Below are 21812 nucleotides of genomic sequence, written 5' to 3'. Positions count from 1 at the left end.
TCTTTATAATCTCAATGGTGTTCTTAATAGGAATGTTCGTGTACATGTCCTTGATGTCGAACGAACTTGTTACATGAGATGAAGTTAACTTGAAATCTTTAATAGCAATGCAGAACTCTTTGGAGTTTTTTATCGAAGATTTGGTATAAAATACGTAGTTATGAGTTAAGAACTTATGAATAAATTGGGATATTTTGTATGTGGGGCTTCTCCGAAAATTAATTATAGGTCTCATAGGTGCATCCTTTTTATGTAATTTAGGCATAGCTCTTGCTTTAGGAAGTCCTGGATTCATATTAATGAGTTTTTGAATATCTTGGTCGTTAAAAAGGAAGGAGCTTTGCTTCAGTATCCCTTTCAAATTCTTTTGAATTTTTAGGGTGGGGTCTTTCTCAATTACCTTAAATTTGTTGTTAGTGAAAAAAGTTTCTGTTTTATTGATGTATTCGGTTTCATTTAATATTACTACTGTTCCACCATTATCAGCTTTCGTTATCACTACATCACTTTGTCTAATTTTACGCTGAAGATCCTTCTCGATTTTAGTGTTTGTGGAATTGGTTAGTAACCCTCTAATTAAGGAGGGAATTTTTTTCTTTGCTTCATACCGTACGTCATTCTGAATGTCGACTGGAAGGGTTTGTATGGCTGTCTCTGTTTCTGCTAAAGTTTGTATTAATACTTGTCTGTTATTGAAACTATGCCAATTGTGATTAGGCCCTTTGCTTAATAATTGTAATTCTTGTTCTGTAAACGTCGTGTTCGACAAGTTCATGACGGGGGGTGGAAATTCTTCACAATTAAAAGAAGATTTAGGTTGATGCTTATTTAGATTTGTTGGGGGATTGTTTTTTAGGTTATCTAACTTCTTATTCAAAGTTGTACGTTTCTTGTTTATTAGAATTTCAACTTTATCTCTGCCGTATTTCTGTACAGAATCCCATTCTAGCGGAACTAAGTTACTAGAAGCAGAAAGGTGCGCTAGGTAAAGCTCCCGGTTGAGGAAGGATTTCTTCCTATACATAAATTTAATTTCTCGTTTAAGCCATATGCGGTTAACTGTTCTTTGTGTGGAAATTTGGAAAACTGAGCGTATGTTGTTTCTTTGTGCCCCTTTTAAGAATTTAGGAATTAGATTATTGTTTAGACATTCTTTAAGGAAATATATATCTGTGCTTACTTTTGCAAGTTTTATCTTCAGATTAAGATAGATGTTCGTAATGTTTCCTGCTTGGTTAGCATATGGCTTAAACGAGAAATTAAATTTATGTATAGGAAGAAATCCTTCCTCAACCGGGAGCTTTACCTAGCGCACCTTTCTGCTTCTAGTAACTTAGTTCCGCTAGAATGGGATTCTGTACAGAAATACGGCAGAGATAAAGTTGAAATTCTAATAAACAAGAAACGTACAACTTTGAATAAGAAGTTAGAAAACCTAAAAAACAATCCCCCAACAAATCTAAATAAGCATCAACCTAAATCTTCTTTTAATTGTGAAGAATTCCCACCCCCCGTCATGAACTTGTCGAACACGACGTTTACAGAACAAGAATTACAATTATTAAGCAAAGGGCCTAATCACAATTGGCATAGTTTCAATAACAGACAAGTATTAATACAAACTTTAGCAGAAACAGAGACAGCCATACAAACCCTTCCAGTCGACATTCAGAATGACGTACGGTATGAAGCAAAGAAAAAAATTCCCTCCTTAATTAGAGGGTTACTAACCAATTCCACAAACACTAAAATCGAGAAGGATCTTCAGCGTAAAATTAGACAAAGTGATGTAGTGATAACGAAAGCTGATAAAGGTGGAACAGTAGTAATATTAAATGAAACCGAATACATCAATAAAACAGAAACTTTTTTCACTAACAACAAATTTAAGGTAATTGAGAAAGACCCCATCCTAAAAATTCAAAAGAATTTGAAAGGGATACTGAAGCAAAGCTCCTTCCTTTTTAACGACCAAGATATTCAAAAACTCATTAATATGAATCCAGGACTTCCTAAAGCAAGAGCTATGCCTAAATTACATAAAAAGGATGCACCTATGAGACCTATAATTAATTTTCGGAGAAGCCCCACATACAAAATATCCCAATTTATTCATAAGTTCTTAACTCATAACTACGTATTTTATACCAAATCTTCGATAAAAAACTCCAAAGAGTTCTGCATTGCTATTAAAGATTTCAAGTTAACTTCATCGCATGTAACAAGTTCGTTCGACATCAAGGACATGTACACGAACATTCCTATTAAGAACACCATTGAGATTATAAAGACGAATTTATTAATTCACAAACGTATCAGTATACCTGAAATAGAAAACTTCATTACTATCTTGGAATTCGTTTTGAACCACAATTTCTTCTCTTTTAATAATAAAATATATCAGCAAGATGGACTTCCAATGGGAGCGCCGACTTCTGGAATTTTAGCTAACATTTACCTCGACTTTTTGGAACACACTCAGATAGTAGGTCACATTAAAGGACTCGATTTCTGGCTTCGATATGTTGATGATACCTATGCCATAATTAACAAGGAAATAAATGATAGTCACAATATCCTTAATACTTTGAATAACTTAGACCCAAACATAAAATTTACAGCTGAAGAAGAAGAGAAAGGCATACTCAATTTTCTGGATATCCAAACAATTCGTAAAGACAACCATTTCCAATTTAAAATATACAGGAAACCCACTTTTACCCCGACTACAATCAAAAGTGATTCTTTACATCCCATCTCGCAAAAGAAATCAGCTTATTATAGTTTCGTCAACAGAGCCTTTGAAATTCCGCTAACAGAAACAGACAGAAAAAAGGAACTTTCTTTCATTCGTCAACAGGCTCTACATAATGATTTCAGTTTGAAATTCATCAATAAAATCATCACTAAATGCAAATACCAACAACAAATTAAACTTAAACAGCATTCAGAAAAAGAAAAAGGATATGTAAAATTCACCTTTAATAACCCGAAGATTTACGAAATCACCAACTTATTCAAGAAACACAATACCAAGGTAGCCTTCTCTACAAACAACAACACGAAACATAGGTTCTTTAGTCATAATAAAGCTAATAAACTGAAAGATGACGAATTCCAGGAATCGGGTATTTATAAGCTGACTTGTGCTCAATGTAAAAAAACTTACGTGGGACAATCTGGAAGGAACTTCTCAATTAGATATCAAGAACACGTCAATGCTGAAAGATACAAAAGATTCTCTGCCATGGGATCCCATATGAAAGAGTCCAACCACAAATTCACCAATATAAAACAGGACCTTCAAATTCTCTGTATGATTAATAAAGGTAATCTTATGAACAACCTGGAAAACATCCACATCGTTCTTGATAAATTGGAAAACGGTGAAGAGAATCTCAACGAAAACAACGAGCATAAAAACATCTTATATGAGAATATTAGCAAATACTTAGAATGGGTAGACATGAAACAGACTAGACGAACAAGAGATATAATCAAACACGACATCGCAGAAGCACAGCCCAATCTCCCTCCTCCCTCACATGTTATTTTAGATGACGATGAAACTCTACTTCCCTTCTCTCCAGAGCTTTCCTTGAACTGTCAAACTGTATCACATCGTTACTTCACCAGGTCGCGCTCAAAGACAGACCCTCTAGACAGCGCAGAATAAACATATTTTCCAATCAAGAACGAAAGGCAAGATGACCTATTCTGACGACCTCCATTTTTATCAAAGGAGTCTCCAAAGAACTTTTATTTGTGCTTATTGTCAATGTTTTTCTTTTCAGTTCTTTATTTATACAGCTGAAGAGGACCACTAAGTGGTCGAAACATGTCCTGTAAGTTTTAATTTTATTCAATTTTGCCTGAGGCATTAATAAAGTATCGATTAGGTGGTTATTTATACTTACTTCTTGATTAAACATCGATGCGGTCATGAAATGGACAACTTGTAAACAAACATGGCGGAACAACAAGCTCTTGCTCTTGCAGCAATGTTATTTCAGTTCAAAGAATCTTTCAGCTATTAACCACAGCAGAAAGTAATGATGATTTTAATGAATTGTTAAGCAATTTTGAAAGTGAGAGTGATACAGAGAGTACTGAAAATATTTTAATTGAGAAAGAAACAGAGCATCCTCCTAAATAAAAGAAGAAAAACACGGTGAGTTCAAAAGCTATTTCATCACTATTTTCATGGCAGACGGATGATTTTTTCCTCACCAGACTTTCAAGTAACTGTGACAGACTCTGGGAGCCAAGTAGTGTTTGATGACAACTCCAAAATCATTGATTTTTTAAAACTTTTGTGCCAGTGGAGTTGGTGCAGCTGGTAGAACAAGTCAGTATCACAAACAACGGTGGAAAACATGAGATCTCACCACATTCCAGGTTTAGAAAGTATTTTAAAATATCAACTTATGTACTTGTACAGCGTTACATGTATTAGTTGCCTACAGATTTTAGAAATCATTTTATTTTGTGCTCTTTACTGTGTATAAATGTGATGTACTCAGGGGCACAAAAAGTGTAATTTTGTTTTCCCCCAAAATGATATTGAACATAAGGGTAGGATTTTTCATTTGCATTTAGATTTTTTTTTAAAAACCAACATTTATCAACATTTTAAGCTAACCAACCTACTGATAAGTTAAAAATTGAGGCTTCTACAAATTTTTTTTTACATAGGAAGAAAAAAGCCGGCCCCATGGTGTAGGGATAACATCCCTGCCTCTTACCCGGAGGTCCCGAGTTCAATTCCCAGCCAGGTCAGGAATTTTTACCTGGACCTGAGGGCTGGTTCGAGGTCCACTCAGCCTACGTGATTAGAATTGAGAAGCTATCTGAGGTGAGATAGCGGCCCCTGTCTCGAAAACCAAGAATAACGGCCGAGAGGATTCGTCATGCTGACCACATGACACCTTGTAATCTGCAGGCCTTCGGGCTGAGCAGGGGTCGCTTGGTAGGCCAAGGCCCTTCAAGGGCTGTAGTGCCATGGGGTTTGGTTTGGTTTTTTAGGAATAAAAAACTCAGCACTGAGGTACCAGTCAGCTGGTAACTCGGCACTTAAAAAAAAAAAGCTATTTCACTGTTTAGGGTCTGGAGTGATGCATTTTATTGCCTATGTAGATTGTCTGGACTTACAAACAATGCAAGGAACACTGCTCTTATCCAAATGGTTCAAACTCTTCAGCAAGAATGTTTGACTTACTGGAACACAAATTTAGCCTTGCTGGAATCCAATTATAAGAACTGGTCTGCAGTAGAGAACTTGCTACGAAGAACTTTAAAAGATTGTGAAATGTCTAGTGCAGGTGCATGATCTCATTGATTTTCTCAGAACATTCCAATGGCAAATATACTCCAGACAGAAAAGCAACCGTTCATGAAGGTTTGATTGAAGAAGTGCATGAACTCATAGCAGAAAACTCTGAAATGATTGCCAAAATTGCTGATGTGTTATTTATCTTCAGTAAAAACATTCACCTGACTGAGAAGCAAAAACTTGCAGCTTTCCTCCCTCCGTTGTAGTGCAGACAGACACAAGGTGACCTATGTCCTAGGTACCTATGTACTGACCTCTTGAAATTTTATGTTCTGGAAGAGAACATTCATCTAGAAAAGACTTGTTTGGCAGTGCAGATAGTTATGACAAATGACAAGACAAGTCACACAATGAAGCCAAAGTCGACATTTAACTGAATACAGTATGTGATGGTTCTGATCTCTTACCTTTTTGGAAAATTCAAGAAAACATACTTCCAATCTTGTCCCGTGTGACATGTGCCATTTTATGCATCCCTGGTACAAATGTGGTGTCATGTGAACGGTGTTTCAGTGCTAGTGGCAACATTTGAATTGATGGACGATGAGGCCTTCATCCTGATTTGGTAGATTGCATCGTGTACACGAACAATCATCTACGTATTCAGTGTGGGAGAGAGAGCGCCAAGACAGTGAGTAAATGCAAGTTTAAAGTACTGAGTAGTTCCTATTAATGTAATGTAGTCTAGCAAATTTTTCCTTAAATTCATAACTACTAATGTACTAGAAGTATGCTTTTTTTTTTTTTTTTTTTTTTTTTTTTTTTTTTTTTTTTTTTTTTTTTTTGTTGACAATTGTAGATTGAAAATAACCATACAAAGGGAGGGAGTGAAGTGCAGCAACGAGCGCCAGTGCAAAGCAAGTCTGCTTGTGACTAGTGCCTGACTCCGATCAACTCTTGACTCGACACTGTGGTGCTTGTACCTGGGCCACTGTGCTCTGAAGCAAGGCTCTGTAATGTTCCATCTTTCTGTGTATTACAGTATAGTGTTTGTTGTTTGTACAGTTAGAGACTTGATCCATGTTCTTCCTTTCAGAGCACAAGGATTCAGTGGACTCCTCCACTGAGGGAGAGCTTTGGTTATCCATGCTGTCTTTGGCAGATGCTCCTTGTGACAAAATTTCTTCGATTTTCAAACTCTTATCAAGGGATGGTGAGGAATCAGCAGAGCCTTTCAAACTGGTTATCAAATGTAAGTACAGAAATGTACAGTAGCTTAGAAAAGTATAAGGACACCTTATAAATGTAGATGGTTATCTGTCCTTATACTTTTCTAATATCAAATCATGTGATAAGCATGGGATTATTTGTATTAAAACATAATTGTATTAGTAAAAACCAGAAGTCTCTAGGTGTTAAAGATAAAAAGTTATTGATTATTTTGTGTTTGAGTGTGTGTATAAAATTAGCAAAGTACTTTCATATAAAAATAAATAACTTGCCATCCAATTGGGATACAGTTTTCATTTTCATTGAAAATGCAGCTGTACTCGTAAGATTTCTGCTTTAGAAGTCAAGTTCATTCTAAAAATAGTTCTGCTTGACCCAGCTGGATTGGAACGTTTAATTTTTTAAGCAAAATTCATTAATTTGTCCACGGTCCTAAAATTATTAAAATTTCTCGCCTCTTTGACTTGGGATTGCACAGCTCTATTCATCACGTTCCTTCCCGCCTACCCAACAGTTGGAGACAATAATGAACCTTCAACAGTCCGTCAGTGAGTCACTGTTGCTTAGTTACGGTTTTATCACATCTTCTTAGATTGTGTTAGCCTATGTTTTGCAGTATGCCCTTTGCCAGTTTCAGTGAACGTGTGAAGTGGGTGATAATTGGCATGTATAAGGCTGGTCAGTCTCTTAGGATCATAGGAAAGGAGTTAAAAGTGAACAAAATTTGTGTGAAACAAACTGCAAAGATATTTAAAATGACCGGAAGTGTAGCTAATGCTCACAGATATGGACGACCCAAGAAAACTTCACCATGACAGAACTGAGCTTTGATCCTGAAAAGCAAAGCAAACCGTACGGCTAATTTGCCTGAATTGTGTGCGGATATGAGGAGAAATTTTTGTGTGGAAAGTAGCACTTTCACTGCATCGAAACAACTCCAAGAAGCTGGATTGATGTCTTGTGACCATGCCACAAGTCCAAGGTTACGTTGGCATGGTTCCAGAATCATGATGTCATGGTCCTAGCCTGGCCTGCTAGGTCCCCTGACCTACACCCTATAGAGAACTTGTGGAATTCCATGGCAGCCAGACTTAAGAAAAGAAAGCCCAAAAACAAGGAGGATATAAAGCATCAACTTGTCGTGCTCTGGCATACCATTACCACGGATCAGTGCCTAGCCCTAATTGACAGTATGCCACAACATGTTGATGCTTGCAGGAAGGCTCGTGATGGCCACATTGACCACTAAATGTAAAAAGGAGTACTGTGTAACTTTTTGAGAATATTTGTAATTTATTTCTATTAAAATTTTCTGTGAAATGTGAAAAGCAAATTTTGCTTGGTGTCCTTTTACTTTTCTAACAAGGGAGTTAGCACAACTTGCGATCGCAATTGCAGGTGATTTGTGGTTTGTATGAATATGTTTGAGGTGCTGATTACAACACTGTATAACTTAAGTGCCATCGCCAATTGCACTGTAAGTTACGAAGATTCGCTATTTCGCTCAAAGTAGACCATATTGTAGACGATATCGTGGCTTTAGTAACCTCAGACACCGTAAAAGTTTTCTCTAGTTACTTTAGTTATTTTTTGTGTATGCTATGGTCGACACACGCCACGCCGTTTCCAAGGTCACCCGACACAGTTGCCGATGCGACATCTAGGGGAACCAGACAGACATTCTGCATAAGAGCAAGGAAGCTAGTATAATAGGTACCTCTGACCTCTGTCTGTGTTGTATCTGCTTTGACCATTCATAAAGTTCCTTCTGTTTATGGTGTTTCCAATTTCGTATCGAGTCACTGTAATCGTGTGATAATGAATCCTTGCCAATAGAGTGAGTATAATTGTTAGCCATTACAAACACAAACGAAGATCCAGAGAAATTACAGCAAGTGAGAGAAATGCAGCTGCATTCAATGTGATAGACGAAACAGTGGCAACCAATGGTAATAATATACATCAAGAACGTACAATAGACTATATTGAAGAATATGAATATGCAGAGGAAGATGTATCTGATTGTGAAAACATTATGGGCGATCCAGAACCTGACTGTGAGGAAGAGTCGTTAATAAAATGTGATGGAAGCCAGTTGTCTGCGTATCTGCCAAACCCACCAGAGAGGAAGAGGTGGGGTGCTGTATCTTTTGAAAAGGCAAAGGAGATAATTTAATTCCAAGATTGTGGGAAAACCAAACGATTAAGCTTCAATACAGTACAGAAACAATATCATATGGTGCAAGACGTACATCATCTACGATATTTATGTCACGTAGTAGAAAAGGGGGAGTTAGGCCAGCGCTCAAAACTTCCCCTGATTGACGATTATGTAGCTGAAAAATTCGGGGTGGCGAGAACTGTTCTAGGCGCTAATGTTCACGACAGAAATATTCGTGCTTGGGGTTTAGAAAAGGCTCAAGAAATAGGACTGACTAGATTCACTGGATCTATCCATGGATGGGTTGCACGGTTTAAACAGAGACACCATCTTGGTTCACAGGCAATAACAAAATGTGTAACCACTAAAGCCTGGAATACAGATGGTGACGTGAAGGAACAATGTGACGAGTTTTGCAAAGAGGTGATGTTCTTAATGAATACCATGGAATGTACACAGATTTAGAATACCGATTAAAGTGGTATACGAAAAGAACTTCACTCATCGCGAACTCTGCATTACAAGGGAGAGAAGTCGGTAAGAAGTTTGGTGCGGAGTGATCACGCAACGACTCATTCTTACACCATCCAACCCATTACTTCGGCAAGTGGATATGTGTTTCCCTCGTTGCTGGTTATTTACCAGGAACCTAATGGTCAGCTTCAAGTGCGAGTAGCACAACACATGCTGAAACCACAAAATCTGGTTAAAGTTGCTTCAACGTCCAGCCTAATCACAAAACAAATCATGTCGCAATTCTTTCAAGATGTCTACTTCCCATATGCAGCACAGGAGTCTCTTCTTCTGGTTGATTCCCTCGGAACATATCATGACGGAACGCATATCGATGCTATCGAACCTCAAAATACGGTGTAAACAGTCAAGACCATCCCTCCTGGGTGCACACCATACATTCATACGCTTGATGTGCTATTCTTCCGACAGTTCAAGGCGGTGCTGAAGTGGATTGAAGATCACATTATCCTTGCGTTCTACACAATCAGTTCTGTTCTCCAGTCTTCGCTGACTTTGTTCGGTACTCCTGGACTCTAGCTGGATATGATGACTTCAGACCAGAGAGGTTTCAATCACCACCTGAATGTATTTTTGATGTTCAAAAGCCGTGTGACTCGGAAGACTGCTTATTGCAAGCATTCGTGAAGTGTTCCTACTGTGATAAGTAACTCTGTTTTCAGCACTTTATACTCTGTGAACATGCTCATCCTCGTAATCTTTTGCCAAGAGCTACCATTAACCCATATTTTGAACTCAGTGCTTGAACGTGCGCATGATTGTAAAGTGCAGTGTAATTGTTGATGGCACATATTGTGCACATATTTGTATTGTACATGTAAAACACTGAAATATAAACCAGAAAGTTTTTGCAATTGCGATCACAAGTTGCGCTAACTCCCTTGTAAGCCACTGTATTAGACATTTTAAATATATTACTCGTGAGAGTGGTTAGGAGAAGCTTTTATTTAACTTGGACATGTTATTCAAAATGAAAATATGTATGACGTAAAATTATGGCATGATCCAATCCACGTAAAAGAAAATAAATATTCAGTTTATCATATTATAAATATTATATTATATCTAAACCTACCATTACCGGGCGAGTTGGCCATGCGGTTACGGCTGTGAGCTTGCATCCGGGAGATAGTGGGTTTGAATCTCACTGTCGGCAGCCCTAAACATGGTTTTCCGTGGTTTCCCATTTTCACACCAGGCAAATGCTGGAGCTGTACCTTAATTAAGGCCACGGCCGCTTCCTTCCACCTCCTAGGTCTTTCCTATCCCATCGTCGCCATAAGACATATCTGTGTCAGTGCGACATAATGCCACTAGCAAAAAATAAACTACCATTGGCAGGACTGAAAATGGTTTTCTTTGTTTTCCACTTTCACTACGTTCTCCGTCCTGGTCCTTTCCCATCCCACCATCAATTAATAAATACCTGTCTATCTTACAAGGCAAAGGCACTACTTGGGAAATTGACTTTGGGAGCAGGCTTCGTATTGTGGTAATGTACCTTCAAGGTGTTATTATTATAAGTTAGGGGGCACTGGCCAACCAGTCTTGTACTAAAATACTCCAATGTATTCATAGCAGTTTACTTATTCAAAAGTGTTTTCCACTTGCAACCTCTCAGGTGGCGGAGGCAATATCCTTCCAGCTTGATGTACGGTACATGATGGTTTGGGTTTGATTCTCCATCCATGCATAGTTTTTCCTATACCTGAATAATTATTTCTTGAATTTCACTCGGCATCCCCTTTTCTGATATTTCTACACAGTTTTTTTTGAACTTGCATAAAAAAAATTCCAAAAAATCTCTTTAACACATTGGAGACGGCCATATTGTAATGTGCTACCCTCCAGAAATCGCAGGGTTTTTAATGGACTTCGAATTTTTTTCAATGCTAGGGTAAGCCATGATTATAACAGCTTTTGGAATATTTAGAAATATCACACTTTCTTCTACACATAAATGAGTTTTAATTACAGTATCATAATAGTGCAGCAATTTTTAAATATAATTATATTATTTTACAAACTGAAAAAAATGTGACGCAGCTATGGATGCCAGTTCGATTAATATTTCGAAATCTGTCTAATGTTGTGGACACATCTATTTGAAACACACTAATACAGATTCTAACCTAATTGGTCAATTGGCACTTGTATCCTTATTTACAACCAGTAATTTGTGTTCCCACTGTTTGTTCTTTGATGATGGGGTTGCATCGAGATGCTGCAGGTTGTCATCTGTACATGGGAAACACCCACATTCTTAGGAAGCAGTATAAAACTATGTTATACTTCACACCAATTTGAAATTAGCTAAAGGTAAGGGTCATTATCTACATTTACTTGCCTGAAGCGCCAGAATCATCATGTTTACTTAGTTGTATATAATTGTTATCCTCATCCTCATTTTCAGAACTCCTTTCTTCCATAAGAACATCCATTATGGATTCATTGTCAAAACTTCTTACACTTGAATTAGACATGCTAAACATTCACAAGAATTACACAAAGGAGCCTGTCTCTCGAACACACACTCTTCCTGTCCACATGTACCGTACGTACTTTTCTGTCCATATCTCAGATGAGAGTCAACGATGATGCAGCCCCAGGTTATGTAGGAATGTGGCTGTGTTATCAGTGTCTTGAAAGAAGAGCTCCCGACTTACGTTCATAACTAGTACATTTTATGCTTACAGAAGCTTTCAGCTGTATCCTAGTGAAGTCTCAGCTCACTGAAACAGCAGCTACTATTTTTTAGCGACAGTGAAAAAGTATAATTTGCATACAAATTTTTATTTTTCTATTCCACCTCATCATCATCATCATCATCATCATCATCGGTTTGCCCTTCCAGCGAGCCGGGTAGGGTGTTTGAAAACGAGCGTCTTCCAAAGTTGCCTATTCAAAAACATTTCTTTGTCCAAGACAGATTCCCAATTCCATCCTCTTCTCTCCACGTCTTCCCTCAGTTGGTCCATCCGTCTTCTTCTTGATCTTCCAGCTGGTCTTCTACCTGTTATTCTCTTTTCCAAATAAGCACATGGTAACCTTGTGCTATTCATTCATTTAACATGCCCAAACCATTTAAGTCTAGATGACCTAAGTCTTTCCTGCATCGATTCATTTAGACCTAGGTTAGATCGGATCTCATCATTTTTCACATGATCAAGTCGGGTCTTTTGGAGGGCAGTTCTAAGAAATTTCATTTCACAGGCTTGAATCCTACTATAATCCTTTGATGTTAGTGTGCAGGTTTCCAGAGAATATGTAAGGATAGGAATGAAATATGACTTGTACAGGGTCATTTTTGTTCTTTGTGGGACTTTCTGATCCCATAGTAGGTGTCTAACGATGCTGTAAAAGTTAGAGCCTTTGGTTACTCTGTTTGTTATTTCTCTCTCAGTTCTGTTATTACTAGCGATTACGCTTCCTAAATAACTGAATTGGTGTACTACTTCAACTTGGTGGCCCTGTATTTTTATGTTGCATTCTGTATAATGTCTGCTGATTTTTAATGCTACTGTTTTTGATGGGTTCAATTTCATTCCATAGTCATCAAACTTCTTACACCATGCATTCAGATTATTTTGCACTCCCTCCTCTGTTTCATCCCATATTGCCACATCGTCTGCAATCACCAGAGCCTGAAGATCTTTATTACCTTTTCCTTTTAATTCCTTTAAAATGGTATCCATAACTGCTATGAATAGAAGTGGTGACAAGGCACTTCCCTGTTGTACTCCTTTGGTTGTATTGAACCATTCAGAGTGACCATCTCCAATTCTGACACAGCTTTTACAATTACTATATAGCATTTGGATCTTCCTAATAAGGTACTCCGGTACACCAAGTTTTCTAAGACTTTTCCAAATAGTTGATCTAGGAACATTATCATACGCCTTTTCAAGGTCCATAAACACAATAATTAGGTCTTTTCCTCTTTCCCAGTGTTTCTCTGCCAACATCCTCAAAGCAAATATCAGATCTGTTGTGCTTCTTCCAGTCCTAAAACCATGTTGTTCCTCTTCTAAGATAGGCTCTAGTGTATCCCTTACTCTGGCTTCAATGATCTTCTCCATAATTTTAAGGCCGTGTGATAGGAGGGTAATGCCTCTGTAATTTTCACTTTTCCTTCTACTCCCTTTCTTAAAGATAGGAACTATCACCCCTTTTGTCCAATCTTCAGGTATTTCATTATCCTTCCATATTGTTCTGAGAACTCTATACAGCCACTGTATTCCTGGTGGACCAGCAGCTTTAATCATGTCAGCTGTAATTTCATCAGCTCCTGCTGACTTACCACTTCACATCCTGTGGAGAGCTTGCTCTACTTCTGTCCATGTAATTGGGATATCTTCCTCTATTGTTTTCTGTCCTACATCCTCAACAGAGATCTCTTTAGGGCCATTTAGGAGCTTGTCAAAATACTGCCCCATTGTATCCGTGATATCTTTCATATTGCGAACTATATTCCCATCTGCTGTCTCCAGAGCTGTAATTGGCTTCTATATCTGATCTTTTACTTTTACCTATTCCATATATCATTTTCATATTCCCTTTACTGTCTTCTTCCAGTTTAGTTGTAAATTCTTTCCAACTTTTCTCTTTTTCTTCCCGTACAATTCTCTTGACTTCCAACTTTCTGTATCTATATTCCTTTGCTATCTCTTCCAATTTATTGTTGTCTATTTGGTCACTGTTGATTCTTCTGTCAGACTTAGCCACATCAAGAAGTTTTTTGGCTTTATTCCTTTTCATTATGGCTTCTTTCACTTTATCATTCCACTAAGATGTTCTTTTCTCTCTCACTCTTCTGCTTGTTCTTCCACATATTTTATCTGCACTACCAACCAGACTTTCCTTAAAATCATTCCATTCTTCATTACCTTTCTTTGTGTCTGTTATTGGTATTTTAGCTCTGATTTCCTCTTGAAACTGCTGTTTGACTTCCACATCTTTCAATTTCCAGTCTTTAATTCGTGGTTTTTTCTTCTTGTCTACTTTAATAATAGGTTTGGTGACTTTTAGGTCTGCAATGAGGAGTCTATGGTCACTATCGAGGCTCTCACTAGGTATCACTTTTACATCATGCACCTTTTCTCCACTTGACCTATCTGTGATGATAAGGTCTATCACTGATCTATACTGACCGTCCCAACTGTATCTCGTTATCTTGTGGCTATCCCGTTTCTGAAACCACGAGTTCTTCACCAGAAGTTGGTTTCGTGTACATAGATCAAGCAGAAGTTCACCCTCCTCATATCTATTACCAAATCCATATGGACCAATAATGCCTTCATAACCTGACCTATCAGTTCCTACCTGGGCATTAAAATCCCCAATTATCATTATGTTCTCTTCATCAATGATGTCCTCTAGTTTTTCTAGGAAGCTTGCTTTTTGGTCATCGCTACAACCCTGCTGGGGAGCATAAACTTGGATTACAGTTTGAGTTTCTCCATTTAGGTATATTTTAGCTTTGATTAATCTCTCATTGATGAAGGAGACATCTGTTACACTATCAATGTCTTTATGGAGTATAAAACCAACTCCATTCCTCGCCACTGCAGGATTACCACTCCGGTATAATTTATATCCGTCCTCTAACATTCTTGTGTTGCAACCTTTCCATTTGGTTTCACTTAGCCCTAGGATGTGAATATGTCTACGGTTCATTAAATCCGTGATTTCGTTGCATTTTCCTGTTAGAGTCATAACGTTTAAGGTTCCAATCCGAAGCTTGTTTCTATGATCGGGTCTTCTCGTGCATCTTGAATGAACATCGGACATGACGTCGTCGTTAGTTCCAAGAGTACTTGAAGTATTGTTGACATTCAGAATATGTTTCTTTCCAAGGCTCGTTTTCATTTTGAAAGCAACTGCATTGTACTCCTGTACTGACTTGCTAGGCTAACGTACTAGAGGATTTTCTTTCAGGGTGGTCTCCCTTAGCCTTTGGCAGTCCCCTGCCTCACTGGAAGGCAGCAGCTGATGAATTTGTGTGTTATTTCCCACACAAAGGTCTCATCTTATCCAATCTTCTAAGGGAAAACTCCTCTGCTCGCAGCTATTGGTTTTCCCTTAGTTTGCCTGGTTTGGTATCGGCTGCCAGACCCTCGGCCAGACAGTCGCAGGTAGTACCGTCTACTGTCGCATACGATAGCAGAATATATTCTGACCTGACACCAACTATCCCAAAAAGCAAGGATGCCTCTTCCGCCAGTTCCGCCGTACCAATGATTTTCATCTCCACCTTCACTGCCGTTGAGGTCTTCACCCGTAACCCTGAGCTGGGACCCTTACCAGATGGTACACACCGGGTCAGTGTGCTCTGGGACTCACATAGGCAGGGGCGCCACTCCCTGGGTAGGGTTGCCTCCGCAGAGGGTCCCTACCTGCTACCTTATTCCACCTATTCAGTTTAATTTCAATACGGGTCTAAAGGTGAGAATGGTTACGTGTAAAGTGAAAAAGTACCCGTAGATTCTCCAAGCTTCATCAGCAGTAATGAAATAGTGCGCCCGTAGTTTCTATGAGCAGTGTCTCCAACGTGTTAACCCTGTACTGCATATAACATTTTCACCTGTGTAAATGGATACAGATTGTGGACAGAGGTAGTTTTACAGCACACCCTCAACTGTACAGTCAATCAAACACATATACCAGTGATGTCTTGTTTTTTATTTTTTTATGAAACAGATGACCAAACAGCCCTACAATCGAAGGTACTCCTTCCACCTGTCAACATCCATGCGTACCAACCACCGTTTATTTTCCGTGGGCCTTCCCCATCACATTCAGGAGTACCTACGGCTCAACCTCAAAGACATTAGTGACCTACGGTCGTGCAAGTATACTTGCGCCTTGCAATACGTACCCATGGCCAGTAGGCAGTAATGTTCGGTCTTGATGAATGTTAAAAGCTTAGTGTAAAAAGCTTGAGATTTTCTTCACCAAACAGAAACGAAAAGTAATTCATGTTGTAGAGGGTTAATATCCAACATTACTTTCCAAATATTTTTTTAATGAAGTACAGTTGAACCTGACTTATACATATATCAAGGGGAAGAGAAAAAACTACATATAACTCAGAATTACTTAGATACCAGACTTAAACAATAGATCACATATTTACTGAAAAATCAATGGAATAGACCTACATGTGTAAATGCTTGAAAATCTATATATATAAAATAAGAGTTTTGTCTGTACATTGCTCAGAATTTGAAAAGAATGGTATCTGTATCGATCATGTCTACAGTAACAAGAAAATGCAGTTTTTACTTTTCCGTAATGTCTGTCTGTCTGTCTGTCTGTCTGTCTGTCTGTCTGTCTGTCTGTCTGTCTGTATGTATGTATGTACACGCATCACGAGAAAATGGCTGAAGAGAATTTAATAAAAATCGGTATGTAGAGTCGGGGGGTGAGCCGCTACAATCTAGGCTATAAATTATTTTATTCATGGCTGAGTGAAATGGTAGTTTAGGGGAAGGCCTAAAATTAAATTCTCAAATATTTATATTATTAGTGGTCATATCAATAAATACTACATAACTAAAGTTATATAGAATTAAATTTCTGATCATTTACGTCTTATGCATTTTTACCGTACCGGCTATGATAACACAGATATTCATGAATTTGGATTTTTGTTGCTAAGTCCATATCAACGCCGAGCCCAAACAAAATGGGTAAACAGAATTTAATGAAAATCGGTATATAGAGTCGGGGAATAAGAAACTACAGTTTAAGCTATAAACAATGTTATTCACCCTGGGTGAAATGGTAGTTTAGGGGAAGGCACCTAAAATTTAATTTTTAAATACCTATGTTCTTGGTCCTATGGAAAAGTACTACATAACAAAAGTTCCGATCATTTACATTTTATTCAGTTTTACCGTACCGACTATGATAAGAGTGGTATTTCAGAACCGGAAGACAATTAATAATGTGAAGGCCTACAATATCAAAAGCGCGTAACATAGATCAATAATAACATTACATTGACCGTTGTTTGTTGTAATGTTCTTTGTCTCTTATGTTGACATTCAACTCCGATAGATGGGATTACTGCTGCGTACTGAGTATAACAGCCTAACTGAATATTGGCGGGAAATAGCTGAGGAGTTAGATAACTTTCTTCTTTAGCATGCCAATCCTCTGGTTCATACATTTTCTGATACTGCTGGTACGTAACACACTGGTTCATCATAGTATGCCAGCTATTCGATACCTACTCTGACGCACTGTTTTGAATGAGCAGTGTGCGCACTTAAGTCAGAGGCTCAGTTAGTAGTAGTAAGAGTAGTAGTATGAACTGGTCTGGAATTACAATTTAGCCCTATTCCAAATTATAGTACCACAATTCACTAAATAACTCAAAATTCAACCCTGAATTGAGCCGCTTCTTAGGAAAAGCTTCTTCCTCTTCACTTTAATTAAATCTACATTCATTTTATTCCAAATTAGCAGCGAAGATGTGGTTTCTTCTCTGGCTTGGAGGAAAAATTGCCTCCACGTCAGATAGTTCTCTCCCCCGCCAGTGTAGTGAATTGAGATTTTCCAACTCATCGGGTACTCCCAGGAAATAGATAAGTAAACGGGCATAGTTTTTGCCCCGGGACTATCCACTATTTGAAAACCCCCCCGCCGAATAAAGGACGAAGATTATTCACGGATCACGGATGTCTGCGTCTTGGTCATTCCAGCTCTGTAGCTTTGGACTGTTAGTTCGGCAGTATAGTACTGTTCGTTAAAAGTGAGAAAATGTGTGGTTTTTCATTTGATCGAGTATTTCATATGAAGGCATTGCTTTTAATCGCGCCATTCCTACTGACGTTATTGTAATGACCCATGTTCATTTCAGTTGGGAAAACCACTAAGAGGGTCTTTCTGAGAATCTATAAAGGCAGGCGGAGAGGGAGTGTCTGCCATTATAATGAAAACTCCCCAACCTGATTGTGACTGACGGTAGGCAAGCTGGCCTACCATTACAATGAAAATTCCCTAACCCAGTCTTCATATGAGAAAAGACATTGGTGACTTGAATGTCATGCTTCTAGGGCAACTTTAAGAGCTATGCAACTTAATACAATCTTGCTCACAACGTTTACACTACCTAACCTAGAATTCTGTATAAAATTTAGAATTCCGTAGCGAAGCACGGGTACATCAGCTAGTAATAAATATATTAAGACAGAAAATATTATTTTGAACTTGGTCCAGCCTTAAAGAAATCAGATAGTTTGGCTTGTTTCACTTTTCTTGCATTAAGGGTATAAGCCTTCTTTTGCAAACTTAGTAATGAATTCAAAGCGTTTTCACTACAGTTTTCGCACTGACGTAACACCTACACACCTCGATTGCACTTAACTCTTTACTCAGTTCAGGTGTTTCAAAATTCAAGTCGCTATCTCCATCACAGTCACTATCACTAGTAGCTGGTCCATCACCACCGCGTTGTTGGCATACATTAGGAATAATCTCTTTACCCGGTAGTTCTCCACATACAGCCAGATTATCCTCGAAATGCACAAAAGTATCAAATTCTACACCCTCTGGTAGCGCTAGCTCATTATCAGACAGAACTTCGTCCCCATAATCAATCATCAGAGGCAGCCTCTTCTAGTAAGACACCAGCTTTGCGGAAACGGTTGCTGATTGTGGAGGATGACACCTGCTTCCAGGCAGCCGAAATAAAGTCTATGGCTAGTAGCAAATTAATGAAGAGAGGTTCATTTCCTGCTTCACTCAGTGTTATTAAATGTTGAACCAGCATTTTTCTATAATACACTTTGAAATTTGCAATGATGCCCAGATCAAGCGGCTGTATAACACTGGTACAGTTAGGAAGGAAAAATTCCACTCGGACATTCTCCAGAATGATATGAAATGGATGTTCTGCACATCGATCCATGAGAAGAAGGATCTTCTTCTGTTTATTTTTCATTTTAATTTCCAGTTTTTCAACCACTGTTCCATTAGAAGCATAGTCATCCAGGAATTTTTGTTGGATTCATATTCCGTACATTTTGTTTTCGCACCCTTAAAACACCTCGGATTATTCGATTTTTCTATCACAAGTGGAAGAAGTTTCTCAGATCCATCTGCATTGGTGGTGAGAAGTACTGTCACACGAATTTTACTTTTCTTCCCTCCATGACATGCGTCACCCTTTTCAGTTAAGGTTTTATTAGGAAGGAGATTGTAGAATAGGCCGGTCTCATCACAGTTGTAGATGTTTGGAGGCTAATAATCGCTTACGATACCCGGCAGAACCTCTTATTTCCAGTGTTGCACCGTGACGTCGTCTGCACATTTGAGTCACTGCAAATTGTTCTCCCTGTGATTCCATGACGATCTTTAAATCCTTGCAACCATCGTGATGAAGCCTTGAAAGCAGAAGTGAGACTCATCATTTTAGCTAAGTCTATCGCCTTTGCCTTCAGCATGTCGCCACTAATTGGTAGAGCTGCATTCCGCTTTTGCTGACGGCTGCATTTTGCTGATTTTGAACCCTGTTTTAAGAACTCATACAAAATAGCGTTTCTTTTACTTATGACTGTACATAGCGTGGTATAAGCAATCCCTAAGTTTGAAGCAATTTCAGATTTTGTTTTGTGTGGATTAGCGTCCACTTCCCGTATAAATTTTATTATTTCATCTAGAGTATAACTTTTCCTTTTTTTCTGTTCTCCATGGCAAATCAAAAGCAACTGAATGACAAAATTACTGTTCAACAATAAATACCAGATACCAGCATTTTACTTCTCTGTTGTTCCCACAAAAGAAATTCTTATATTCAAACAAATTTACTGTGTTTTCTTTTGTTTTTGCACCGAAACCGCCCAATTTGCCTGTAATGTATCTTAATCTTTGGCGGCCTTGTGAAGGTCAAAAACGACGAACATAGAGGAGGAGCGAGATAGAGAGCGAAGGGGACTCACTCGGTTGGCCTTTGTTCAGCCTCCAGTAAGTAAGGGTCAACAATGTCACTTGGCGAAACTCTTTGTGTTCTGTTTCAGCACCGAAACCCGACCGCTCTACTTCCGCCTATGCCGACAAAGAGGAAACTTCGTAAATACAGTAGTTTCTTAAAAAAAGCACGTGCTGATTACAATTACGCAAAACTCAGTTATATTTCATTGACACTTAATACGTATAACAGCGAATTACGTATAAACGGATTACGTATAAATAAGGTTTAATTAACACGCTTTTAAATTACATTTTGCCGGGACCTAAAGGAAATTACGTACAAATACGAATTACGCAGAACAGAGGTACTTATAAAGCAGGTTCAACTGTATTTATATGGTATTTTATATAGAATATTTTGCATAGGGAAAGGTATGCATTTCTGATTTAAATGACCAAGGAAAAACCACCATATCTTGTTGTGTTACAAACACAGTTTTACTTCCGTTTTCGGTAAGAGTTCTCTTGACGGTAGATTGATACTGACACCCTGAAAAACAAATTAAAAACATGACATAAATTATAGAAAATTTTAAAATGTAAAAATCTTCTTCTTCTTCTTCTTCTTCTTCTTCTTCTTCTTCTTCTTCTGTGAATCTGTCTTGAGACAGGTATCAACTGGAAAGCCTCCATGATTCTCTGTCCTGAGCATCTTGCTTCAGTTGTTCATAGCTTCTCCCTTGTTTGACTTCTGTTAACATTCCAAACCTCCTTCTTCCTCTTCCTTTTCTTCCATCTATTTTTCCCTCCATCACCCTCTGTTGAAGACAATTTCTACGTAGTATGTGACCTGGCCTGGATATTTTCCTCTTTCTTATCGTTTTCATCAGGTGTCTCTTCTCTTCTACTTTTCTTAGCACTTCATTATTTCTCACTTTATCTGTCCACTTCACTTTTTCCATTCTTGTCCACAACCATATTTCAAAACTTTCCAAACACTTTGTTTCTTTGTTTCTTTCTTTATTTCTTTCTTTCTTAATGTCCATGTTTCAGCTCCATATGACCCTACACTTCACACAAAACACTTTGCGAACCTCTTTCTTAAATCAATAGGGATTGCCTTAGATGTCAAAAGCCCTCTCACCTTTCCATAGGCTTCTTTTCCCATAGATATTCTGCTTCTTATTTCTTCTGTACAGCTTCCATTCCATGTCAGCAAACTTCCCAAGTATCTGAATGACTTTATTTGTTCCAATTTCTTTCCTGCTAGTGTTATATTTCTCATCACCTTAGTCTTCCCAGTGTTTATCTTCATTCCAAACTCTTTGCCCACTCTCTCAATATTTTCCAACATGACTTGTAGATCTTTTCCTGATTCCGCTAATACCACCACATCTGCGTATTTTATTGTTTTTATTGGTTCTCCTCCCACTACAACACCTCTTGCTTTTTCTTGGGCCTTCTGTATCAGTTTTTCGGCATATATATTGAACAGAGCCGGTGAGATGCAACATCCTCGTCTCACTCCTCTTCTCTACTCTAACCATCACCTTCTGATTCTTATACAACTCTTTAATCAGTCTTCTGTCTTTCCAGCCTACACCAATATCTTTCAGAATCCTCGTCATAATGCACCAGTTCACTCTGTAAAACTTTTTTTTTTCCCAATCAATGAACAATATATACATTTCCCTATTC

General features: G+C 38.2%; 1 protein-coding gene across 2 annotated transcripts in view; it reads left to right on the top strand.

Annotated features, from left to right (window-relative positions):
* The window catches only part of LOC136864820 (protein C-mannosyl-transferase DPY19L1), a 573453-nt gene that overhangs the window by 150004 nt on the left and 401637 nt on the right, over positions 1-21812 (top strand). For both annotated transcript variants that reach the window (XM_067142260.2, XM_067142261.2), the window contains exon 6: positions 6369-6524. In XM_067142260.2, coding sequence (XP_066998361.2) covers positions 6369-6524 — 156 coding nt within the window. The remainder of the gene's footprint in view (positions 1-6368; positions 6525-21812) is intronic.

This window comes from Anabrus simplex, chromosome 2, assembly GCF_040414725.1.
Source record: "Anabrus simplex isolate iqAnaSimp1 chromosome 2, ASM4041472v1, whole genome shotgun sequence".
Taxonomy (NCBI): domain Eukaryota; kingdom Metazoa; phylum Arthropoda; class Insecta; order Orthoptera; family Tettigoniidae; genus Anabrus; species Anabrus simplex.
The sequence above is the reverse complement of the archived record's forward strand: the minus strand, read 5'-3'. Positions and strand labels throughout refer to the sequence as shown.